Here is a 27,622-nt window from a genome sequence, read left to right as displayed (position 1 = left end):
AAATGCTATTAATAAAACAAAGGAATTAATAAATTGACAGACGTATTTCCCAAACTGTGTCAAGAGAAATCAAGTTCTGTTCTGTTTCAGCAGCAATCATTTGAGTATAGATTTTTGTAGTAATTATCTTTTTGTTTCTTTTTCACTATTTGTCCTTTTTATTCATTTTGTTTAGGCTTTCACTTTGAATTGTATGTAAAAGTTTTCATTGTTCAGCACTTTCTCAAACTGGGTTCTTATGTCAAAACTGGCCTTCATGTAGAGGCCTAACATTATTACGTTGGAATTTTATGCAGCCAAGTGCTGGTAGGAAGTCATATTATTACCTAAAAGGGACCAGTAGAAAGAAAATCGCAGTAAATATAACTGACTCCTTAAGATTTGTAAATATGAATGAAGGATTTTCTGGTTATGTTTAGAAAATTAAGGGTGGAATTTCCAAAAGTGCTCACCATTGGAATGAGAGGTTTATTATTGACATCAGTGGGAGCAGAGTTAACGTTTGGGCATACTTGTCTTGCTGCTTAAATAATACTGGGGGTGAATCTCAGGTTACTCTATGCTAGAAGCACTACAATGGTGCAGCTGCACTGATAAAATAAATAATAAACCCATCTCTGCGAGAGGCAGGAGCTATGTCCTGCAGTCCTTTAAATAAAATTTCTCTGACTTCTCTAGATCAACTGAATACTGTAGAAAAAAATTAGCAGATTTATGTTCTGAGTTCTTATCTGATTTATTTTTTGTATTCTCTTCTAATAATAGAAACAGTTTTTTAAATCCTTAATCAGACTTAATTTGGCAGGGAATATTATAGGGACATCTTTGAGTGGGTAATTAAGACAGTGTTTTTAAGTTTTAAATAATGCAGTTCACCTTCCTCCCACCAATCCCATCCCCCAGTTTTGGAAAGGTTGTCTTTAGATTCTTGTAGTGCACTAAACACCATAGTAGAATGCCTACTGTGGCACTTTTAAATAGCAAGAAACTAATTTTTTTAGTGCTCTTTCTTTTCAAATCTGTCAGATTAGGATGTGGTTATTGGCATTGGAATAAATTTGACAAGAGATTAGGCACTGGTTTTTTTGGCTTGTTTTTTTGAGCCAGCCAGGAAGATTAGTGTCTCTCCTTTTCTCCCATCTACTTTAGGCTTTTTTCCCCATTTTTGTTTTGTTTTTTGTTTTGTTAAACTCAGTCCAAACTCTGACCTCCAGCTGACTTCTGTGTTATATGAAGGTCATTATATGTTACTACTTTTTCTTTCCTCCAGTTGCTGCTCCTCCCAACCACACTCACAGAGACCTTACATTTCTAGGGAAGAAAGACTCCGTAAACTAGATATTGTGGGAATTGTAATCTTGAAGGTGGGAGGTACTTACAGAATCAAATGCTTAATTCAGCACTGCAAAAGTGAGAGCCCCAATCTGAGGTAGAAAAGTTTCAAAATAAAGCCCATATTACCTTTTTTTTTTTTTTAGAGTTCAGGGCCATGTTAGGAAGTTCCTATTTCTGATTAGAAATGTGAATTTCTGAATCACTTTGTTTACCAGGGTAAGCAATATTTTATCTATCAGTTTCAGACACTTCAAGGTGAAAATCATGCATTTTTATTTTTGAGATGCATACTGCTAGGTCAGAAATCTTTTTGGGAGAGCGTTCACACATGTGGATGGAAAGTTCAGGTTCATTAGTACGTATACCAATAAGACAGGATGAAATGTTCAGAGAACTGGTGCACATCTCAAATGCATTGAAATAAAAGGCTCCTTTTGGGAGCTGCAGGTGCTCAGCAATTGTGATAATCAGGTCACTTTTATTTAGGTGTCTAAAAGCAGGTACTAGTGTTAGAAAAATTGAACTATAGAACATAGGACTATTTAATATAGTTTCCACCATCCTACCACTTTTCCAAAGACATCTTGTTGAAAAAGTCCAATGCTTGGAGTCAAACAGAGGGTTGAATTTGCATCCTTTTGAATGTTGGGTTATTTTGTAATCTGAAACCTTGCATCAGGGACTCAATACAGATGCCCTTATATTAAATTACCCTTTTGTGATATTGTGAAAATATTTTCCATTAGTTTAAAAAAACCTGCAAAAGTTTCCTGATGGGGGGAGCATTTTGCCTGGGATATTGGTGTTAGGGGTCTCTCTTACTTGCTCTCCAGTGTTCTGGAGACATTCAAGTGGAGAAGTGTCAAAAAATGACTTCTGCAGTGATTTGTTCTGGAGACAGTGTGATGAAGCATGTGAATATTTTGAGTCTCAGCTCTTGAGCTCTTCCAGAAAGCTTAAGCATTGCAAGTGCCATGTCAATGAATTTTTTTGCTGTTCCTTTGTAAATGCTGTGACTACCATTGCAATGGGCTAGTGCGGCCAGAAATAGTATGCTTATGGTACTCGCAAGCTGTACAAATCATACCAGTAAAACCTATAATTTCCTGAGGCTTCGGATGTATTTCTTCTTATGGACACAAGATTGCAGTCCCCCCGAATGCATCATTTGAAGCATATTGGAAAGTAAGCTCTTCCAGAAGAGCCTGTTACTCATACAATCACCACTGAGAAAACAAAGATTTCAGTAAAGATAGATTATAGATAATCTGTTTAGCTGTTTTGGAGTTATATTAGCAGGAAGGGGAGAGACTTCATTTTTAAAAGCAAAAACCAGAGGAAACTGTCAGACAAGTCATAAGCTTCTAGTGCCCTTTAACTAGATATAAAGCCAGGAACTCCGGAATTATTATATTAAATCTAAAGCCAGGAACTCTGGAGACTTGCAGCTATGGTTCCAACACCAACCTTAATTCTACCCCATATTCCAGCCACTCGCTAGTTTTAGGCCAGATACCTCCTTACTTTGCCCACTTTTCTTCTTCCGATCCACAGTCCCACTATGAGCCAGAGACTAACATTTTACAGCTTGAGATCTGACTACTTATTCACCTCCATATGGTGTGCTCCCAGTTTACCAGTACGTAAGCTGCAAGCCCCACTAGTCTTTCCTCATATATCCTCTTGATAACAGCATTTCAGAGAACTAGCCCTATTCTATTCACTCTGCCTATACTGCCGGCCTGTGTAACAAAGCAGGGACTTCCCATCACCTCAAAGAAAAGCTAGGGGAGCAAGTATACATCTAGGCCCTGCTTGGCAGCTTCCTAGTGCCTCCAACATTTCACTGCTAACTCTTACTTACCCCACCCCTAATTAGGTCACTTTCAGTTATGATGTAAGCTGATGCTTCACCTGCTCCTCTTCTCTTCAGTCTGGGTCCTGCATATTGCTGATGACCCTCTCCCACATTGGGCCTGATTCTTAGCCTGCTTTGGAGTTCACCTGACCACCTGTACCTATGTAGGGTGAAAGGGTGGATTTACGTTAAGTGCAACTAAAGTCTGTTTTGCTGAAATTCATGTATTGCTCTTGGGGGAATTCTGTGCCAAAAATTCTGTGCAGAATATTTTAAAATTCTGCATATTTTATTTGTCAAAATAACACAGTATAATCACACCAGTTCCAATTATTTTTGATTTATTTCAAAATACCTGTCAGCAAGTATGGTTGCAACAATACAGGCGACAAAAAAAAGATTCAGGAGATGGTTTTTGACCAATAGATTCCTCACTAGGCATATTACTCAGTTCTGTATTAATAATTAATTATTAACTACAATACAGAACCATATTTCCCACACCCTTCAGAAGCAGTGCAAAGGCTTGGTGGAGTCAGGGGTAACGGAGGTGCTGAGGGAGAGGGAAGTAATTGCTGGGGAGGAGCCTGGGTATGAACTTGGAGGGTTGTTGAGTATGGGCGGGAAAAGTATGGAACAGGTGTTTTTTCAGTGTGGAGGTGGGGAGGGATTGTTAGGGAGCTTCCCCCATGCAACCCTGGCTGACCCCTAGCCTCTTCAATTGTCAGGCACAGCTGACCCTGTCCCAATGTATCCCTGCACCCCCTTAGCCAGCCCTTCCCCCATGTGGCCCTGCACCACCATCCCCATGTGTGTCTGTGCCCCCACTCAGCCATCCCTATTTGCCCATATGGCCCTGTACCCTCTCCCCGTCATCCTGTTGCCCACCACTTCCTTCCCCACTGTGGCCCTGTGCCTCCCCTCCCATTCAGCCCCTGCCCCAATCTGTCCTCCACCACTAGCCTTTATGAGCCCCTATCTGTGACCGCCCCAAGCACGGCAGTCAGGCGGCTTTCGATGGCATGCCTGCAGGAGGTCCACTGGTAATGCGGATTCGGCGTCATGCCTGCAGGAGGTCCACCGGTCCCGCACCTTTGGCGTACCTGCTGCCGAATTTCCGCCAAAGCCGCGGGACCGGCGGACCTCCCGCAGGCATGCTGCCAAAGGCTCCCTGACTGCTGCCCTCAAGACGACTGGCATACTGCTAACCCCACCTCCCCCCCGCTTGCCGCCCCAGGCACGTGCTTGGTGCGCTGGTGCCTGGAGCCGCCCCTGCCCCCCCCCCCAGCAGTCCCATGTGCCCCATGCTGTCTGTCTCCCCATATCTCCTCTCTCCTGACCTGGGCTGACAGGCGCTGTGAAGAAGGCACTGCAGCCTCTTTCTCTTCACTATGGTAGCTGGGGCTGGCTGGGGATTGGCTGCTCTGTTCTAGTACCACAGTGCCCTCTGGTGGGCACAATGCATAACTGCAGGAACTTCCCAGCATTAATTACCGGTATGTGCATGCACAGTGGCACAAAATTCCCCCAAGAGTAATATATGCACAGGAGTACATTTAAATGTGGTATGGCAACTGGTGAAAGTCCCTAGCTTGAAGGTGGATGATGGGCAGAGGCATGGGGCTGATTTATGATTGATGTAAGAAACTTAATAGCAAATTTAGTTTCTAGCATTCTGAAGCAATAACATTCTCTCTTAAAAGATAGTATCATCTTAAGCTTTATTTAGACATAAAATGTCATCTCTACTGTTTAACAGGTTCCAGTGTCAATTCATTAAGTCAGCGACCATTACAACCAAAACCTACTTTGTTTATCTTTATAAGATTAACAGTTTTTCTCTCATTTCACCTAGACTTAAGAATTCATTTCCCACTAAATTACTTTTTTGTTTGGGAGGCATAGCTGCTAAAAGTAAAGATGAACACATCTTGGAATTGTTCAGAACTAAAACTATTGTGGAGTAAAAGTTTTTTTTGTATTTTCTAGATGGTTAGCTCAAAAGGCAGAGTTTGAAGTTATCTTGGAGGAAACCAGTGTCCCATTAATTGACAAGCAGTTAATATTAGTTTGTGCAAAAATGCCTATCATGAGGTGGACATTGCAATAAAACTACTGCCACAGAAGACTGACTAAAAGGAGCCTTTTATTTCTAAGTGAAAGAAGAGATCTGTGTCCAGAAATGACATGGTCAGGTTTGCTAAATGGCATTCATTTACTATGCAACTTATAGAAACTTGCATACATTTCATTATTTTTAACCTTGACCAGGTGCAAACTTCATCCTGGACCGTGCTAACTGTGCCATTGTAATTACATTTTATAATTACCTTTCCTCCAGTGTAGATGAGATTTGACAAATTTTTCCTTTGTTTTTTATGCTAATGTTACACTCTCATTGATTAATGTCTTTCAGGAAAGAGGGATATATTTTGTATGTACAGTAAAAGTGTGTGAGATAGGGAACAATATTTGTTTCAACTTAGCACTGCCTTTCCTTTAAAGTATGGATTGGGAAGGAATAACTGATACATAGTTTTAGTTCTTGGCAGTCATGCACACAGCTGGTGGAGAGAGGGACCAAGTCAGACAGGAAAAAGAGCATGCCAAGATCCAACACAGAACACCCACAAATTCATTTGATGCTGGAAGAAAAAAATTGTCCAAAAAGAGAGTATGTAATTGAAAAGCCTTGTCTTATGCATCTCTATATATTATGGATTTTGCAGCACTACGCAGATTACTAATCAGTTTTATGTAATACGAATTATAGAAGCTGCCACATCAGTTTTGCATTTGCTTTAGTTGTGCAATGATTTCGTTATGCTCATGAGCTGTTCACATTGCCTTGGTGTCATTTTACCCTAGTTCACCTTGATTTCAAAAGAATCATTGAGATTACATGTATTACATTTAACCTAGGCAGTGAAATAGGCAAAAGAACACTTTTCTGTATAAATGTCAATCTCTTCGTGATCTTTGTTTTTGCTTCCTATTTACAATTTTAATACACTGAGAATCTGTTTAGTGTTCTGTTCAGTAATATACAAAGTTTATGATCTGTCTTCATGTATGAAGCATCATAATCTTTTAAATTTAGTTTTAAAGCGTAAGGTGTGTGTGTGTGTATATATATATATGTATGTGTGTGTATATATATATGTATATGTGTGTGTATATATATGTGTATATATATGTATATATATATAGCCATTTAATCACAACTGGAGTAGAAGACATAACTTACGGCAGTAGCTACAGAAGTACTTTTTATTCAGTAGTTCAAATAAGTTGAAGGGACATTTCCATTTATTCCTCTATGTTCAGAAGTTTAATTCTAGCCAACATTTGCTCCTGGCTGCAAATTGGTCTAAAAGAACTTGGTTCAAGACTGACAACAGGTGTCTTGTTTAAGTTTGGAAATTTTGGGAGGTTTAGGAAAAACTTTTTCACTAGAAGTGGGGTGAAGCACTGGAATGGGTTATCTAGGGAGGTGGTGGGATCTCCTTCCTTAGGGGGTTTTTAAGGTCAGACTTGACATAGCCCTGGCTGGGATGATTTAGTTGGGGTTGGTCCTGCTTTGAGACTAGATGACCTCCTGAGGTCCCTTCCAACCCTGATATTCTATGATTCTATGACAGGTTGGTCTTGGAGATTATCTCCAAGGGTTACTTGATCCATTTCATATCCCTCCCTTCTCATGAGAGACTCTTAAGTCAGGAAATAGATCACGAGTTATGTCTAGGGGCCATGGTACTAGTCCCTACTCACCTCAAAGGCAAGGGGTTTTATTCCAGACATTTCTTGATCCCCAAGAGAAAGGGAGGTTGGAGACCCATACTAGATGTAAGGGCACTAAACAGAAATGTGAAGGCACAGAAGTGCAAGATGGTTACACTAGCCGTCATTTATTCCATCTCTGGAGCAAGGAGATTGGTTCTCGGCCCTCAGCCTACAAGATGTCTACTTCCACATTTCAATCTGACCATCCCACAGGAGATTCCTCCGATTTACCTTTGGGTGGGACCATTGTCCATACAGAATGCTCCCATTCGACCTCATCTGCACCCAGGATATTCTCCCAGGTCCTGTCCGTCGTAGTAACATATCTATGAACATTAGGCATTGTCCAGGTATGGGTAAATAATGACTGCATTCTCAAGGTTCATTCCTTCATGGATGTTCTGCAAGCCACCCAGAGGACCATGCACATATTTGTGCAACTGGGCCTACACCTCAATAAACAGAAACCAACCTTGACCCCCATACAATGTCTGGAGTTTATTGGGGCTTAACTTGGCGGAATGTAAGTGAAAGCATTCCTTTTGCTGCACAGATTCAGGACCCTGATGAGTCTCATTGACAGTCTGGGTCAGCCCATCACACCAGCCAAGAATTGCTTCTAGCTTCTCGGGTACATCGCATGCACATTTGTGATCCCACACGCACTTTTGACATGAGATGTTTACAGATATGCCTCAGAGCTGTCTACTCTCTGAACAAGAACAGGCTAAACAAGCTGCTGTTGATGCCCTCCAGGATCAAACGCTCCCTGCACTGGTGGAAAAAACCATCCAACATCCGTGCAGACATCCTGTTCACTCAACCAACACTGATTTTAACAACAAATGCCTCTCTAATAGGCTGGGGAGCCCACCTAAACAACTGCAAAGTCCAGGGAAAGTCGCCTCCCACAGAATCGGAGGCGACTTTCTTTTGGAATTAAGAGCTGTCAGAAATGCCAGTGCACACTTTCTCACACAAAAGTCATGACAGACAATATAGTGTGCATGTTTTACATAAATCACCGAAGGGGTGCCAGATCACCTTCCCTTTCTGTGGAAGCACTGTAACTTTGGAATTCGTGCATCCACCACAATGTACTCATTTCAGCCGCTTACCTGCCAGGGGCACAAAATGTGACAGCAGACAGACCATCAGAATTTCTCATACAACTACGAATGGGAGATGAACCCAGCAGTGCTTCATGGCATATTCAGCCTATCGGGAACCCTGACAATAGACCTGTTTGCTACTTACTGCAACAAGAAATGTCTGCTACTGCTCCAGAGCCGAACTGGGGAAATGGTCTCTAGGAGATGTTCTTATCTTCCCATGGTGCAGGGAGCAGCTACATACCTTTCCTCCATTTCCTCTCATGTCAAAGGTGCTATTAAGGATACAGAAGGACAGAACAAAAGTCATACTGATTCCCTCCACTTGGCTGAGGCAAGTGTGGTACCCACACTTTGGACAGCTGGCAGTGTGTCCTCCAATTCGTCTTCAGTCCATTTGTCACCTGCTCTCCCAAAATGACAGGTGGATCCTTCACCTCAACCTACAGATCCTCTAGCTCCAGGCTTGGCTCCTTCATAGTTCCAAAACTTAAAAAGCAAATGCTCTGAGGAGGTGAAAGAAGTGTTACTGCGCATTAGGAAATTGACAACTCCTCTCACTTACCCGCAGAAGTGGAAATTATTCCAAATTTGGTGCAATTCCAAACAAATAGCTCCGATACCTTCCTCCCTCCTTTTGATCCTAGATTACACTCTAGACCTCAAAAGGACTGGTCTCTATCTTAGCTTACTTAAAGTACATCTAGCAACCGTAATTCATCCTTACACCATCGGTTGGATGGATGCTGAGTATTTGTCCATCCAACACACACATTCTTCAAGGGCATGTGAAATGTCTTCCTGCACGTTAGACCACCCACTCCAATGTGGGATCTCAATCTGGTTCTGAAAACCCTAGCTAGACCACCCTTTGAACCTATAGCCACTTGCTCTCTCCTATACCACGTAGGTGCTGGAACTGGGGGTGGTGCTGCCCCCCCCCATCTTGAAATAGTGTAATAACCCAAATACATGATTTCCACCTTCACTATCCTCACTAGAAAAATTGTTCCAGCACCACTGCCTGTCCACGAAGGCAGCATTTCTTGAGGGCATGACTCAGCATGATGAATAGGGGAAATAGCGGCATCTATGGCGCAGCCACTGTTAAGTCTTTTTTTAGGGACAAAATCACCCTGCGGCAACACCCGAAATTCCTCCCCAAGATAATTTTGTCCTTCCCTGTGAACCAGTTCATTCACCTCCCTACTTTTCCCCCAAAACCACATCGTGACAACAGGGAGGCAATACTTCATACACTTGATGTTAGGAGATCCTGAGTGTTTTATGTGGACAGGACTAAGGACTTTAGGAAGTCTCCTAAACTCTTCCTTTCATTCATGGAAACACCAAAGGTTCTGCAATATCAGATGAAAGACTCTCCAAATTGCTCTCCAGTTGCATTAACCACTGTTCCCATGTGTGTAACCTACCCCAATCAGGAATCTGCACATACTCAATGAGATCCATTTTTACCTCGGTCATGTTTGTTAAAGATGTCCTCGTCTCAGAAATCTGCAGGGCAGCCTTTGCCCATACTTTCAAGAAACACTACATGATCACTCAAGACTCAGCCTCTGATGCCATCTTTGGCTACACAATATTATTGTCTATAATAGACTGCACTCTGAAGCCCCAGCCCTCCATGGGGGATACTGCTGTGAAGTCATCTACAGAGGATCACCCATAGGGACACTACTCAAAGAGGAAGTTACTCACCTTGTGCTGTAATAACAGTTCTTCAAAATGTGTCCCTATGGGTGCTTCACAACCCTCCCTCCTCTCTTCTACTTTGGAGTTCTTGATGAGGGGTTCTGTGGTAAAGGGGGAACTGAGGGTGGTTTGCCCATGCAGTGCTAGATAGTCATGAGGGAGAGCTCATTTGCAGGCGGAAAAGACACTGCTATCTAAATTCTCTGATTTGAGGTGCAGGGGCGCAGATAAACCCACAGTGGCGCACCCATAGAGAGATACATCTCAAAGAACCATCTTTACTGCACAAGGTGAGTAACTTCCTTCTCTGGATTCTATCCCAGACTGTTAGTCAGTATGACTACTGGCTAGTCAGCATCTCTGTTCATCCGTTGATGATGATAATTTTAACACTCCTTAGATATGTGATGCTTAGTTAAAGCCTTTGAATAGAAGATATTATGTTGATGGTGCTGTTTAATGGACTCAAGTTTGTATAATACTTGGACTGATACTATCCTATTGCCCACAAAAGTGCTTTCTGAACTGTTGTCAATTTTTCTTCCTTCTGGACAGGGTGCAATAGAGGACTTGTGGTTGGGTTGAATATCTAGCACAACAGCTCTGTACTGCCAGTCACAGAAAAGGTTGGCTATGCATGTGCTTCCTCAGGAGTAGAGGAAGAAAAGGACCTGAGGGAACAGCAGAACACCTGCTGGTCATTGTGGACGGGGATGGGTCTAGCTGATGTCACCCAGGCAAATTATGCCTTGGAAGAGTGGGGTAGGGGACTACGAGCGAATGTTCTGGGCTTACCTGTTGCTAAGCCTTTTATCTGAATGTGTTGTCTGTTAGCATTTTGATTAGACATCTCTTACTGGGGAGGGGGAAGATAGATGGGATCTGGGCTTTCAGCAACAATAAAATTTTCTAGCCAAGCCTGAGTAAGCTGCGTACTGATTCTTAGAGCCTTTCAGACATCGTAGCTCAGAGTTTAGTTTGATTTGGTTTTGAGAGAGAGAATAAATCTTACAAGCTATAGACCACAACTGTATAGTACAAAGGTAGTTATTTTTTGCCAGTAAAGTACGTAGTAGTTCAATTTGTCAACCAACCCAAAGTATGCTGTCTAGTAAAATAAACTACAGTATGATTCCTTGTTGCTGGAAAGCACAATTTGATTAAACTTTAGGAGACAGGTTGCCTCTGTAATACTTCAAGATGTTTGTTGTGTTTGGTTTTTTTAAAGCTTGTTAGCTGGTACCAGGGTCTAGCAAGTGAATTTGCAAATAAATGCTTGACTTACATATGATCTAGTTTGCCGTTTTTTGCACCAATTGCAGTCCTATTAAATCAAAAGATTTAAAAAAAACAAAAAAACCACCCTCGAAATTTTTGAAAACTATGGATACGCAAAAGGGAAAAGAGTACTCTGACATCCTGGTTTAATGGCAGCATTCATCAAATACTGAGATTTGTAAAGCAAAAATTCACAGTTCCTTAATACTCATTATTTTTGCTTTTCAAAGACTGTATCATTAAAAGGACTCCATAACAAGTTTTGTTTTGGGGTTATCTGTGGTATATTACTTTTAGTGGTTAAATGTGCTTTTTAAACTTGATTTCTGATATAGTATTGGAAACTTAAAGCTCAATCCTATTTGCTAACTGAACTTTCTTTCAATTTCTGCAACTTATGTTTAACTTTCATTTGATTTATACAATGCCCTTCGTAAGCATTTCTTACCCCCACATTAACTGTTGGTAGGTTAGAGGTGCCATACTTTCCTCTCCTTCTGGCCCATAAAATGTTGCCCTTTCTGATTTTTTTTCCCTCCTCCCTTTTCAATCTTCCTGAACTGCTACATACCTCATAGTTTTCCAGGTTCCTAAGATTTCAGGAATCATTACTAATCGCTTGATTTCTGAATTGCAGGGTGCTTTGGTGTTTGTTAGTTGCTTGATTTGTTGATATCCTTGGAGGTAGACAGTTGTCAAATACTGACTTGGACTTCTTGCCCCAGACTCAGAACTTGCCCTTGTCTTTTAAAAGACTGTTCTAATTACCGTACTTGTTAGCATTGTATTTTTTAATATGGAAAACCGTATTTTATATCAAGCATTGCAACCTTAACTGTTCGTTCTTCTTGTTACAGACCGACACAAGTATTGGCCTCAGTTCATATCAACAGAAGAGGTAAGGTGTGTTCCAAAGTAAGATGTTCACTTTTAATAAATTCCCCACTGGGGAATTTGTGATTCTTGATGTCAAAAAAAAAAAAAGACTGTTTTTGTGCAAGTCACTGTTAGAAGTAAGATGGCTTAAATCCAAATATTGTAATCTTTCATTTAGTAATCCGTTCAAATTTCATGTCTGCTATATATAGAAATTTTAGTTGGCTAATGTTTAAATACTAAACATTCTAATGTGTAGTAAACATCCTGTTAATGAGCATCTCACTTCATGTATTTGGAACAAGTGAGAAGGAAAGAACACCCTTTTTTACCCATGGAAAAACAATTCAGTTAAGTCAGTTTTCTGTTGTGTAAGTGAACACCTCTGCCATTGGGAGATTCCTGTGTATGTAACTCACAAAGGAAGAAAAGAGCAGTACCACATTAACACGGAAAAATTAGGCTGAATATCTTGGCGAATGTCTTAACAATTAGATTTCTGAGCTTGGGGAATAAAATGATGGAAGCCCAGTAGCTTAGGACTCTTGCAGCTACACTGAACAAAAGACTAATGTACATCAAGGAACAATCCTCCACAGCAGAGATGGGGCTTGACTGATTCTGCCAGTAGATTGTGTGTTCTGTTAAAGGTGACCTAGCAGGTAAGAGGTGTAGTCCTCTTTGCTGTTTTATGATGATTAAAAGCCTGAAAAACTTTTTAAAAGTGTTCTTATCTGTCCTGCTTTTTAAAGACTCTATGGGTTACTTGAGAACTTTGCATAACTATGACATCAAAGAATCAAAGCAAGTGAAATGTGATTAATTGCAAAAAGTGGCTTATTCAAGCTGTTACATTTTAATACTTCTCTTCCTCTTGGGAAACATTCAAGAGGAAAAAGGTGGTGGTAAAGATTCAGCACCACTGCCCCTTCCATTAAAGGCTGAGAAAGTAGAGTCCAACCCATCTTTGACTTTTGGTGATTTTTTTTCTAGTAAAACCAGAATGATTTCCTTTAAAAGGGTGAAGAAATAATAATTAAAAAAAAAGTGTAGGACTTTTTGGGTGGGGCTGGAGAATTACCTGTAGGATTTTTTTATGCATTATGCCTTTTGTTTCTTTATGATCCTTTTTTATACATGTATATTTGACTTTAGAACGGTGGACAACATAAGTCCAGATAAGGGCCGTGCACACAGTATTAAATACACTCCATAAAGCTTCCAAAAGGGGGAAGTGCATGATATCTTGTTTTAAATAGTGTTGATAAATAGATTACATAAAACTTCACATATATTTTGCTGTACAAAATTACCATAGCAACTGCCACACATCTGGGTTGTGAGATGTAGGATTGCATTGTTCTGACTCACAAGTTCTATTCTTTTAAAGAATTCTTATATGCATGTGTTGTCCGTCTTTATATTTTAAAAGTTGCATCTTTGAAGCTACAAGGAAAACTTTGATTTGGTCTGGGGAACAAATGGGGTGTCTGTAATAGGACTTTTCTCTTGCATGGTGTCATATTTATTCCTAAATCTCAGGGAGAACCCAGAAAATAAAAATGTACAGTGCAGGTAATGACATATCCATTTACAAATACCTATGGATAGGTCTGCTGTCAGCTTTCCCCCTTTACCCACCCTGGTCCACAGCCAACCCACTGCTGGGACCTCGCCATCCTCCCCCTCGAATGGGGATTTAAGAGGATTATAAAGGGGGGATTGATTCCCAGCCGTACCAGTCATAGAAGCCTCAAAACCCACTGTTTCTACTCCCTTAAAGAATGCCTCATTTAAATCCTTTACCAATCCATTTTTCTGATCACTCTATCCCTTCCTTCCCTATGGAATACCTGCACTGGACATCTGCCCCAATGAGGCGCCAGCAATTAGCTTGGCTGCCTCCCCCATACCTAGCCGGATTCCTAGACATCTACTAATGTCCTTTTTAGTGTTGGCCAAGAGCGTGTCAGCTCCCAAATCTGACAGGTAAACCTCATGCCCCCTTCCCCCCCGAATAATTCTGGTGCCCCAAATGCTATGTCCAGATGAGAAATTACTGACACCCCCCAATGCCATGTATGAATTTGGCCATCTCCCTGTTTACATCCCTCCTAGCCTTGTTGACGCAAGGGGGCTTCACTGCTTCCCTCCACGCCCTGCATTGCAACATGTCCAACGAAGTAATTTTTATTCCCGGAAGAAGTTCCAGGCTCTGCCTGAAGTCCCTCTTAGCTCTGAGCATTAAGTCCACCCCTTTACACATTCCCAAATCTGGGAACAATGTATGCCCTCGCATCCTCCGCAGGGCAGGAGCTGGTCCCATAACATGCCTCTCCTCCCATGCTAGCTCAGGACTGCTTCACCACTGAGGCCCAGCTGTGAATCTCCAGACAACTTGGAAGCCTGCCTATGTGCCCAATAACCAATACTGTGCCCGCAGAGCCACACCACCATCTGCCTGGCCCATCTGCCAGCATCTGGAATGCAAATACAAAGGAAAATTGACATTGATTCTCCACCTGGGATCTCATGTACATTCTGTATGCTTCAGAATGTCAACATCCAATTGCCTGAATTACTGTAGCTCCCAAGCCCATCTGGGCCACTGATGTTGTCACCCTGATCCTGAATGAGTGGGAACCAAACTCGTGTGCTGGAAGCCTCAACCTCATCAGTCTTTATCTTAAAACTTGAACAAACCAGTATATTGTGAGGGGACTCCCGTCACGTGAACCAAGAAGGACCTGTCCATCCCAGGCCTTATTACCATGTATGCCCTCACACCCTCCACAGGGCAGATCCACCCTCCTGTAGAATAATAGGTTCACCCTGCCCGCCTTGATCCATCTTCATCCTCCTCAACATTAATATCACTGATCATCCCTCCCAACCTATAGCCCTCAGATCTAAAACCCTTCCAGAAGAATCCCTACCCCTAGGACCCAGGTACTAGTTCATATATCTTAAAAACTCCAAAAAAAACACTACCAGAAATGCCTCCTTGAACAAGGCCATCTCTTGTCCGCAAAGATATGTGGGCTCTAGGATCCACGTCAGATCCCTAAGTGTTATTAATAGTGATGGGACAACATGTATTCTGCCTAGTGTTGGTGCTTCAAGATTACCTGGCTAGAAACCTACCAACTAAAATCCCATGACAAGAACCTTGGTAACCATTCAGCCTACTGACAAACATAAGTACCAATAGGCAAGTGGAGATGGTTGATGAAGCTGGTTGCTAACACCATGTGCTGCAGCACCCATTCCTGTGTAATGGGCCATATCAGTGCCAGGCCCTCCTGCTCCTGAAATTGCACAAAATCATTAAAACTTTTCTCATAGCACCATAATGTTCACAGAACCACTGATCTGACAGCCATCATGTGCCAAGGTTCCTTAGTACCCGCAAATAAAATGTCATCTAAGTAATGGACTACCTGCCATAAACCAGTTTCCCACATCACTGACCAGTGTAACATTGTACTAAATTTCTCAAATGCCTAACAGGATATTGCCCAGTCCCCTGGGTGTAGCTTTATCAAATTGTCCTTTGAAAGAGAAATCCAAAAGGTTAAAGTCAGAAGGGTGCACCGTCAGCAACTGAAAAGCAGACGATATCACAATTGGCCATCAGTGGTCCTGGGCCACAATACCTAACCATGCACACAGTCTTTTCAGTGGAGGAGTAGTGCATGGAACACAAGGCCTGGTCTAGTCCATCTTTAACTGAGCTACTCCGTGGTTCTGATAGGTGGGGATATCACCTGTCTTAGGGACCAAGCCTAGGGGAGATGTTTGTATTGTCTATATATGTAGAGGGTTGAATGGCCCTGCTACCCTGTTCTTTAATTGTTGTGCAATCTTTTTCTTTACAAATATGCTCCATTCCCACTAAGGACTTCAAATTTTCGGCATCACATGACTTCTTTTGCTAGTAAAGGAGATAATAAATCCTACAAAAATGCCCTATCTGTCTTGTGTAGGGTAATCCCAAAGGAGCATCTTTATAAAGCTCCATCTTAGCCAGAGATGGTGCTCTTGTCCAGCCCCCATGTTCAGCTTGCCCCCCCACTCCTTCCTGTACGTTAGTCCCTATACCCTGCTCCTGCCCCCAGGGATCTGCGGGCAGCACCTGACTTATCTCACATTCTGTTTCCTCACTGCAGCCTTCCCCAACTGCTGTGGCAATTGCGGGCTGTATAGGCCCCAAAGCATATTTTGCAAGCATGCTGAAATTTCCATATGCTACGAAACACCTGCTTTCATTAAAATGTCCTTATAAGATTCAGGCCTCTGGCAGGCATGCTGTGGAATGAATGGGCCACTGTCAGTGTGGAAACCAAGCCTCGTGGCGTCATCCATTCTAATCATATCACATGATATGGAATGTCCCACCGGATCCCAGTTTGTGTCACCACTCTCAACCCAGTCATAGTTAAACCAAGCCGTGCTCCTTAAAATAGTATGGTTTGATTTTTCCTGACCTCTTGTGAGGGAATGAGGGGTAAATGACCATCATTCTCTCCCTTAATTCCTCCCTAGGGGAAAAGTGGGCTAGTTCCCTAAACCCCACCAGATTTCCCCCCTATAGATACCCATGCAGCATGGGACAGAAGGGACTCACTTTCACACCCTGCCCCTGCAATCTCCATCTGGTGCTGGTCACATTCATTCCTGCCAGCTTTGTTACTCTCCAGTCCTGCAATCCGTTCATAGTGTCATGCTGTCTGGAGTGGCTCACTGCCATGAGTGCCAACCTCAGTGCAGATTGTCAAAAATCAGGGCAGGAACCCAAACTCGTAGTATGTGCTATAGTTAGATTTCACCAACCCAGTAACAAGTGTGAACCCTAAAGCACTAAAACAGTCTTACCATGGAGTCACAGATAATCTCCCCCCCCCCTTGGGCATTCCAGTCTATGTGATAGATGGTCACTTTACACCAAAATTCACAATAATATTTTGGTTACTCCCAGTCCCAGAGGCCCAGCCACTTAACAAAGCTCAATTGTACTCAGATCTTAAACCAAAGACAATGCCTGTAGCCAGTCCTATAATAAACTAACTAAAGATTTATTAATTAAGAAAAGATATAATTATTTACAAGGTTAAAACTGGAGATGCACATGCACAAATGAGTTAGTTTTAGATTTTAAAAGATAAGAGAAACTTTTATGATCAGTTCTATATGTCCTGTAGGGCAGACCCATGTCAGTCAGCATGGGCATCTCTCATGTTTAGGAGTCTTTGCCCCTCAGAGTCCAGGCAGCATACAGATCCTAGTTTCTCCTTGTCCATGGATTGTTAGCCCCTTCAGCCCAGAAACCAAGCTGATGGCATTAGTTCATGCACAGATCTCCTCTTCTTGGAGGGAGTGAGGCATGCAATCAGCAAGGTTGCTGTCCTGTGACACCACACAATGCCTTTTTTGCCTTCAGTGGGTCATCTTGTGTGCAGGATGAGCACTTTACCCTAATTAATGCTTCTTTTCCTGTTTAGTGCGTTACACTGACAAAGGTTTAAAATGCAAACACACGATATAACTTTATACCATGGGATACGGATATTATAAGTAGGATTAATACATGCAGCATTCTATAAGCATTCCATTCTATGCATCTGAAGAAGTGAGCTGTAGCTCACGAAAGCTCATGCTGAAATAAATTTGTTAGCCTCTAAAGTGCCACAAGTACTCCTGTTCTTTTTGCAGATACAGACTAACACGGCTGCTACTCTGAAATAAAATCTAAGCACATTCTTATAACACTGATATCTAACTATACTAGGCGAGCCAGACTAGTTTCCAGCTATGCATTTGTCAGTGTTTAGTGAGGCCTTGGGCCTTGGCATGAGCTGGCTCCTGGTCTGCCAGCATCACTTAGTAAGCTTCACAGTGCTGCAGAAACAACTTGGGAAGCAACTACCTGGATGATTTGAATCAATTCTCTGTTAGCTCCCCCACACCTAAATGCAGCTAGTTCCCCACTGGGAGTGTTTGCTTCTCCCGGATTTACATTACTTCCCAATGGAGGGGAGTCCATTTGGTGGGTAGATAGGTCACTCTGGGATCTGCCGTCCCTGGTCCTCATGCAGCTAGGAGCCCACCCCCTGGGATTCTCATGCCTCTCGAACACCACTCCATCCCCCCCTGAGCTGGGTTTGGAACTCCCTCCCCTGTCTTCTCTAACACACCTGCTATGGCCACCCTGTCCCCATATCCCCCTAACCCTCACCAGTTGGCTAAAATCCCACACTGATCTGTTTGAAACTCCCTCCTCTTCCCCTTCTGCTACAATACGCCTGCTTCTGCTGCTGCTCCTTGCTCCTCACTGTTCTCACTGGTCTGGTGTGGCTCCCAGCTGAGTGAGAAACTCCCTCCCCCTCTGTTATCAAATGCCCACTGCTACTGCTGTGGGCTAGAAGTGGCCGGGCTCTTCCCCCCACTTCCCTGTTCTCACTGGTGTGCCACCACATGGCACCATGAGAGAGCAGTTTGCTGTGCTACTGTTCTGCAGCGCTGCCTGGTCCAAGTAATAGAGGGCTTTTCCTGCACCACCGTGGACCTAAATATTTCCCCCTCTCTTCTGGTTACCCTGGGGTGGAGGGATGGATCAGTGTAACAAGGCTGACTTGGTCTGAAGCTGCCACAGCAAGTCACTCTCTGGCTATCTAGCCCTTAAACAGACAAGCCAGACAACAGCCCCCACAATTTAATGTGTGGTGAGGTCATTACAGTGCCATACTGACAGGTGCTAACTTCTTTATGCCAATTTGTTAAGAAGATGGGTCATTTCCCTCTGTGCATATTTTATTCCACTGTTTAGCTGTCCACTTGCCTTATCTTAATCCCCATCTTGATTCTCTGTGTAAACTACATATCTTTCTCTACTTAATGCTCCCTCAAATTGTGTTTAGAAATAATTAGTTGCCTTTTCTGATCCTAGCAATGGGATGTTAGTATGTATTTGGCTTTAATTGCATGGGTTAAACTTTGTTTCTCTTGTTATGAAAATGTTTTGAAAAAGTTACTGACCTTCCTTTCAGTTCTTTGATTAAAAGATTTGTATATAGAGAATCAGCAAGATAAAAAGCTGCATTGTTTCTTTCCTCATGCAGACAACTCATTTTGTATTGTTTTGAGTTTGGCTATTGGGAACCACACCTGTATGAATCACATTACAGGCATTCATAAACCAGTAGGAACTGGCCGAAATTAAACTGCAAAAGCATAAAACAGATTAATATTAACTAACTTTTTAGTGGTCTGTGTTTGTACTACAAACAGAATAATAATCTGAATTAAGACATTTCTACATAGCCTGCCTATCATGTATAGATATTACAGGCATCCACAGTCAATTTCAACTTGAATTCTACTTTCTTATTCTTTTGTGAATTTGTTCTGCCATATGTGTGTGTGTCTGTATATATGTGTATTTATTTATTTATTTTTAAAAAGGGCCTTAAAGTCACCAAATGAGCTGATTACTAATGGCAAGTTTCTGAAAATGTTTACCACATAAAGAATCAGCAATAGCCTATTCTGCAGTTTTTAGCATGTGAATTCTGATAGTGCTGGCTGCCTATGTGGTAACCATTGTGACAAAAATGTTACTAAAAATCCTTAGGTATAATGGCAAGAAAAGAATGGTGCATGAATTTTTGTGTGCATGCTGTTTTTAATGCCTTTTAAGCAACCTCTAAGAAGCACTGGAAGTACAGGACGTAAGGCACAGTTGTGGACAGGTGGTGCACAAGTTCTTCAAGCAGCACTGCCAAAGCACTTTGGTCTTGACCTTGCACCCCCTCTTCTCAATTTTTTGCCTCTTGAGTATTCTTTAATAAGGCTACGATTTAGTCACAGGTATTTTTAATAAAAGTAATGGACAGGTCATGGGCAATAAACAAAAATTCATGGCCCATGACCTGTCCATGACTTATACTATAAATACCCCTGACTAAACCTTGTAGGGGGAGGGCACTGATGCTGGTGGAGTGTTGCCCCAGGGAGCCACTGCGGGGTGACGCCACCAGCTACTGAGGGCCAGCGGCTGCTCTGGCCACCCCCAGAACCGCTGCTCAGGTGGTCCCGAAGCCAGCTGTACCTGTGACTGTTGGGGCCGCACCTACAGTGGCCGGTGCAGCTGGCTGCCCACGGGACCGGCCGCTCCAAGACCCGCTGGTGCAGCTGGCTGCCTGGGCAGTCCTGGGGTCAGTCGCGCTGGCCGCTGCAGAAGTCACGGAGGTTGTGGAAAGTCATGGAGTCCATGACTTCTGCAACCTCTGTGACAAAGACGGAGCCCTATTCATTAACTAGTGTGCAGTACTGAGGAAGCCATCCTGATTCCTTTTCACACAGTGCTCCACAAACTTTCCAATAGGTCCGCATCTCATGAAAATTGCAAGTTGTAAATTGTCCTTAATAATGAAAATTCAAATCCAGTATTCACGTTCGTAGCAGAATTTTTGGTTTGCTTCAAAGCACTGTTTTTGATTATAGTAGAAAGCAAACCAAAATTGTTGGCTTCTGACTTCCCACCAGAGACATGTTGTATGCTGGTCTTTTTTTTTTTAATAGATCACAAATTTTGTCCTATTATTTCTAACCTGAGTGCTTAAACTGCGTCTTAATTTATATTTAGGCACCTGAATGGTGTGACTTTGAATGGTTGGCGACTAAAGCTCCTATTTGATTTCAGTGGAAGATATTAGCGCTCTGACCACTTAGGTACCTAACTATGGATTTAGGTGTCTAAATTCAAGTATCCAGATTTGAAAATTTCAGTTAACTGTTTGTGTCTCTTAAGTGTCCTGTTTAACTTCGTATTTGAAAATGTTCTTTCAAAATGTTTTAGATATGAATAGATAGAAAGTCTGATTACTAAATAGGACCTCCTTTGTAAATGTAAATATGCTTAGGGCAAAGGGACAGCATTACAAGAAAAACCAGCAGCATGCAGAAATGTTCTTACTCTGACACAGCCAGAATTCTTGCTTGATGCTTCCTCTTACACGTTTTAGACACTATATTGAGAGCTGCAATAATGAGCATTATTTTCTTTTAGAAATTGTTACGCCAAAAAAAAAGGAAGTATATTTGAATAACGTTTCTTGCTCCTTCGTGCAGTATTAGGGCACAGATTTGAATGCTGCATTTCAATTTAAAAGCCAATTATTTGCATTGGTACTGTAAAGTTAAAGCCATCAAATAGCTTCACTTTAACCCTTTAATTTGCAGTTCTTTACCAAGGATCTATATTAGACCAAGGCTTCTCATCCCATCGATCATGACTAAGGCTATGTTTTAGTCATGGGTATTTTTAGTAAAAGTCACAGATGGGTCACGGGCAGTAAACAAAAATTCACAGCCGGTAACCTGTCCATGACTTTTACTAAAAATACCCATGACTAAAACTTGGGCGGGGGGGTGTCGCACGACCCTGCAGTGGGGAGAGAGGGTTGGCAGGGCCGGTAGGCTCTCTACCTGGCTTCGCGCCTCACCCCAGCAGCAGCAGCAGAGTTTAGATGTGGGAAGGGGCAGAGGATTGGGGCATGAGGTGGGCTCTGGGCGACGTTTACCTGGGGGGCTCCCTGGAAGCGGCGACATCCCCCTCGCTCATCTGCTAGGCAGAGGCATGATCAGGCAGCTCGGCGCGCTGCCTCTGCCTAGAGCACTGGCTTCACAGCTCCTGTAGGCAGAGGTAGCATCATGCTGGAGGGGCAGCTGGGGAAAGGGGGGCTAGCCCCCCAAATTTGAGTGAATGATGATGCAATCCCATGCATCAGATACCAGTGCTGTTCTCACAGATTTGGTCTGACCAGCCAGCCAAAACTGAGCAGCACTGCAACATCACATCATCTGGAGCGAGGAGCCATGCCCAGCCAACCCCAGGGGACAAGAGCTTCAGGAGCTTGCTGCTGTGGTACACACAGTGCACTTAAATACTTATTACATAAACATGTGTGTTCTATATTGTGGTTAAGAGATATTTAGTAAGCTAGATGTTTTTTGCACTAAAGTTATTTATTGGGTCGTAACTGGCCATCAACGTTTACAAATGGGTCCTTAGCCCAAAAAGGTAGAGAACCACTGTATTAGACAGATCTATTTTGACCTTGTCTCACTGCACAACATAAATCTCTCTTCATTCCAATCTAATAATTTGATGATGCAGAAAACAACTGATGCAACAGATTTAAACACAAGTTTCATGTATATTTCATCAGTTTCTGTATATAATGTTCACAGAAGAAAACATCCTTGGCCGAGATACACCTCTTCCCTGATATAATATAAATTCGGATATACCACTGTAAAGAAGTGCTCAGGGTGGGGGCTGCACACTCCGGCGGATCAAAGCAAGTTTGATATAATGCGGTAAGATTTTTTGGCTCCTGAGGGCAGCGTGTTATCGGAGTAGAGGTGTAATGGCAAAAATCCAGAATCTTGTGATGTTATGGGTGCTTTCACTCCCATTGAAAACAATGGTATTTGAGGGTATTCAGTATCCAGATCCAGACCCTAAATTTGACTAGATTTACCGAAACTGAAAATTTTCTTCAAAGTTTTGCAGATAGTCATAGTCCAAACTCATTCTCTCCACCACCCTAGTAAACAATTAAGAGTTTTTCAAAGTAAACTTAAAAAAAAAAAAACTACCACTGCATTAACAATAAAGGTTTGTTCATTTAATGCTATGCTATTGCTGCTATTCTAATCACTTGATCCTGGCTGGAGTAGTTACTCATTTCTTTAGCTCATCTGTAAACTGGTAATGCAGTACAGCACAAAAACCACTGTCAGCCAGTCAGAGAACTTCATATTTTGTTTATAGAAAAAGTTGATTCAAGATTTCTCCACTCAGGATTTCTTAACTCAGACTCTCAGCGCTGGGTTCAGAGAGCAGCCTTTTTTGGCACTTATTGTGTAATATTACCTCAGACTGTTAAATGAGCATGTGTGGTAGTAATGTTTTACATATGCAGTGTTAAGAAATGTACTCAACTAAGCCATTAGCTTCTTTTAGTACCGTATGTTTTTACTATGGCAACATAGCAGGAGTTTGTGGACTGACACTTACACTGTCATGGTTTTAGTAACAGTTATCTTGTGAACCATTTGTTAAGTATGGAATCCTTAATGCACAAAATTCTATCAGTTTAGTGCTACAATTGTCAGTGAAAACTCTTGTGATTCAAGTCACAACCTTCAGAAATAACTGAATGTTTGTGTACATGTAAGAACCATCATTATGAAAGTGCAACTAAGTGTAAAACTAAATTTAGCACTGTCTGATTTTTTAAAAAACAATATTTTTAAAGCAACAAAATTTAAAGGATACTCTTAAAGCTTCAGCATATCCTTGACTCACTCTGTACTGCTTATTGCATGCAATGCATGTAATGGACCTATTTTGCTATTCCAGGAAGAATGGCATAACAGATTTAAATCCAGAGTAGACGCTTTAAATGTAAATGTATGTATTTTGGGGGGGTTAAGTCAGCCCTTAATGTTGGCGCATCAGGCTTACTTTTGTTTATATAGATATATTGATTTAAAGGAGCAATTCTGGTACACTTTTTTGAGAAATTTACTCTTGATCATATTAGACAAGTTCTGAATACAGTGAAGTCTAGAATCTTCACTTAATATTCAGATTCCTTAGGACCAGATCTTCAGTGCCTTTAATCTGTTCCAGCAGCACATAGGGGTCCAAAAGCTATATTAACAGAGGGGAGGGCTTCTTGGGTTGTACGTCAGTGTCTCCCAGTTTCCTGGAGTAGTGTGTGTGGCAGGAGAGCAATTCCTTACCTTCACAACAGCCCCATAAAACCCAGATCAGTTTGGCCCTTAAGCCATTTTTGGCTTCTGCCCACATAACAACCTTCCCCATTGGATCTTGAGGATTAGGGTCTTGGTGTGTCACTTGTACAGATTTTAAATCTAGATAGTGTCACATAAATGAACATTAGATTTTAAACAAGCTCTCTTTATCTAGCAAACCACAGCAGTGCATATTGAGTGTGTTGGGAGAAAGGTAATTATTTTTTTGAAGATACAAGTCATTTTTTAAAAGTGTGATACTGTGTTGCTGTTAATCATATCTGTAGATTGGGTCTTTTTCTTTAGGAGTGCATGGTGCCTTTTGTTTGTTTTCTGAAGGAATATTTTTATCTGTAAATTGAGCAATAATAGCCTATGGGTACATTGCAGAGAGATGTTAGCAGTGCTTTGACTTCAGAGTTTGGCATTGCATCGTAATCATGTCAGAATCTGCTGGCCTTTTGCCTTGGGGTGCATGTAACCATGCACCTGTGTGCTTATATGCTGGCTGTTCTATCCTTCAGCTGTCTTAAACAGGAATGCTGACTAGACACGGAAAGAGGACTCTGTAACTTTAACAATAGGTTGTGCTTCAACCTGTACTTGGGTACTCTGTTTACTCAGAATTTTGTAGGGTGACGGAGTTGTGTCATGGAGGTCTTTCCAACCCTCGTCTTTTTCCATGGGGGAGCTGCACTTTGTGCTGCACTTCCTTTACAATGGTGTTGGGGGTAAAGGGGGCGGGGGAGTGATCTCCATTGCCCACAAAACATATCTTCCCCAGTAAGTGGATGAGTACAGTAAGTTTGCAAGACTGATGTGTACAATTTAAAAACTTTAGTCACCAGAATTGCAACTTTCTTTTTCTGATCTTTAAATTCTGGCCTTGTAATTCCACATAAATATCCTCAATATGAAATGTCTGTGTAGTTTTAAAGTTTGTCTATTGAATTAACCATTTTTACTTTGTAGCTTTTTCGGCTGTGTGGTAAGAATTTTTGTGCTGCGAGACTTCTTGTTTGTACATTTTGGTCATTTGCGTAGTTAACTAAACTTTCTCTTGCTGTGGCTGTGAAGCTTGTTCTGTCCCCGAAGCTCCATGTGAGAATGTTCTTTGACATTAGTCAGTAGCTCATATACAGATATTTGTAGCTTTGACATCAGACTGTAGCTCATACATAGGGGAGCAAAGAGGACGCAGGGAATTATAGACCTCATCAGCCTAACTTTGATACCTGGAAAGATACTGGAACAAATTATTAAACAATCTATTTATAAGCACCTAGAGGATAATAGTTATAAAGAATAGCCAGAATGAATTTGTCAAGAACAAATCATGTGAAACCAACCTAACTTCCTTTTTTGACAGGGTTACTGAACTAGTGGATAGGGGAGAAACAGTAGATGTGATATCTTATTTAAGTAAGGCTTTTGACACAGTCCACATGACATTCTCATAAGCAAATTAAGGAAATGTGGTCTAGATAAAATTGCTGTAAGGTGAGTGCACAACTGGTTGAAAGATTGTATTCAATAAGTAGTTACCAACGGTTTGCTGTCAAACTGGGAGGGCTTATCTAGTGGGGTCCTGCAGGGTTCAGTCCTGCGTCCAGTACTAGTTAATATTTTCATTAATAACTTGAATAAGAGAGTGGAGAGCATACTTATAAAATTTGTGGATGCCACCACCAAACTGGAAGGGATTGCAGACAGTATTAGAATTCAAAATGACTGTGACAAATTAGAGATTACTGAATTTCATCTTGTTGAATTCAGACCAAAAGACAAGTGCAAAATACTTCACAGTCACCAGAAGTGTGGTGGCTAGCTTTTTAGGGAGCCACTTATGTTGGCACTCATATCCCAGACATAACACAAAAGCTGTCTGCATATCTGCTGGTTAGATTTCAGTCACCTATGGATGGAGACTCAGCAAATCTTGAGCACAATAAGCAACTTCCCTGTCCCAGTGTCTGCTACTATATCACACAAGGATAGAGAAGTATATTACATTGCTATTTCTGTTAAAATGAACAGCGAAATATCATCATGATGGCAAATTTCAAATGGATGTGGCCGCCTTGCAAATCAAGTGCCCCCCAGATCGATATCTGTCAAAGTGTTTAAATTGATCAGTTATATTTATAATATTCAGTTTGTCCATCAGTAGCAGTCTTATCATGCCACATAAGCTTTTGGCACCCGTGTGATTGCTGGCTTGTAGGAGCATTCCTTGGTACATACATTTCAGAATTAATTGGTCTCCCATTCTTATTCTATGTCCATAACAAGAAAGCAGCCGAAACTGAAACAGTGCTGATGGAGACGATTGCTGGGTTCAGCTTTGAATATTCTGATGTCTGATCTTGTCGTACTGCTTGGTATGAAGTAGTTGATGGAGATGATGAGAATGGAAAATGTCAATCCAGTGTTCTTGAACCTTCCTCAGCACTCACATTTCACTGTCATAGAACAGAGTTAGTATAACTGTGGTTCTATAGATCCGTAGCTTTGTAGCAAGCTTGATGTCACACCGTCCCCACGAAGCTGCTGAAGGGCCTGAAACACATCAGCAACTGCTCACATGTGTGTTCACATCTTTTGAGCATCCTCCAGCACTGTCTATGATTTTGTCCAAGTATATGACAGCTGCCCAGTGTTCGTTCCACACAAATTAATATTGAGCTAGAGACTGTTTGATAGTAATTACCAGGAATTTAGTTTTATCCTAATTAATAACCAGACCAATGCATGTTGCTTCTTGCCTGCCCAGTCAGCCATCAGCTGCAGGAATTAATCAGAGTCAGTGAGACATTGTCCACAGTGTATTCAAAATCTTGAAGTGGAATGGTGTTGGGTTCAACACCACCAACAGCTGCCTTCTCAAGTGCAGCCATCAACCCTGTCAATGGTGGCACAATGCAGTCTTGCCAGACTCCCATGCAGATAGGAAACTCTGGCATGTATCTGCCATGGACTCCAATGCAGCTTTCTGTTCTCTTGTAGAGCTCTTTTATCAATGACACTGTCTTCTGAGGATTGCCTCGATGCCTCATCAGATCCCACAAACTTGCTCAATACGCTGAATAAAAGGCCTGACAGAAATCTATAAAAAGTGCTGCACAGCTTATTAAATTCAGCCATCTTTTTAAAAAACTGTCTCAAGGTCATTCCACTGTTGACTAGATCTTTATCAAGTCTAAAGTTGCACTGAGTATTTCAGCCTTTGCCACAAATTGCATCATGGATTCAAGACACTAATACAGAAGCAAATGCTTTCCCTGGGTCCAATGATAGCATAATACCTCTGTGATAGGGACTTTCAGCGTTAGTGAATAGGTATTGTCTAAACACAGTAGGTCCATGGATTTAACTAAAGGTGTAGTGTTGCACCAGTTTAAACAATTGCCACTTATGTGTGGACACTCTTAACATGGGTTTAAATTCAAGTTTAGTTTGGACTAGGATTTAAGGTGTGGTGGTAAAACCTAGTTTAGTTTTATACCTTATAAAAGCAATTACAGGTTAGCTAAGATGGTCCAATTAAAAGTCTAACCTAGGTTTATATAAATGTAGTCCTTGTTTAAATGGAGAAGTTTTGCCACTTATACCACTGTAGATGCTTTTATTCTGCTGTAAGTGGATTTTTTGATTGTCTAGACACCTTCCCAAGCAACATAAGTCAAATCAAAGTCACTCTGATACCAGAATAAGAGGGTCTGCCTGCGGGTTTATATTAGTTAAGCTGTTTACCTAAAGTTATATTGAAAAAAATTACCTGTGTAAACAAGCCTTTATCCTAATCCAGACAACCTAGATTCATTAATTTTGATTCACATTT

The 27,622-nt window shown here is 41.7% G+C and overlaps 1 protein-coding gene across 2 annotated transcripts in view; it reads left to right on the top strand.

Moving 5' to 3' along the window:
• Positions 1-27,622, top strand: part of TMEM131 (transmembrane protein 131) — a 161,136-nt gene that overhangs the window by 37,088 nt on the left and 96,426 nt on the right. For both annotated transcript variants that reach the window (XM_039543102.1, XM_039543093.1), the window contains exon 3: positions 11,937-11,977. In XM_039543102.1, the coding sequence (XP_039399036.1) occupies positions 11,937-11,977 (41 nt within the window). The remainder of the gene's footprint in view (positions 1-11,936; positions 11,978-27,622) is intronic.

The sequence above is a fragment of the Mauremys reevesii genome, linkage group 1 (genome assembly GCF_016161935.1).
Source record: "Mauremys reevesii isolate NIE-2019 linkage group 1, ASM1616193v1, whole genome shotgun sequence".
In the NCBI taxonomy this organism is placed as follows: domain Eukaryota; kingdom Metazoa; phylum Chordata; order Testudines; family Geoemydidae; genus Mauremys; species Mauremys reevesii.
The sequence above is the reverse complement of the archived record's forward strand: the minus strand, read 5'-3'. Positions and strand labels throughout refer to the sequence as shown.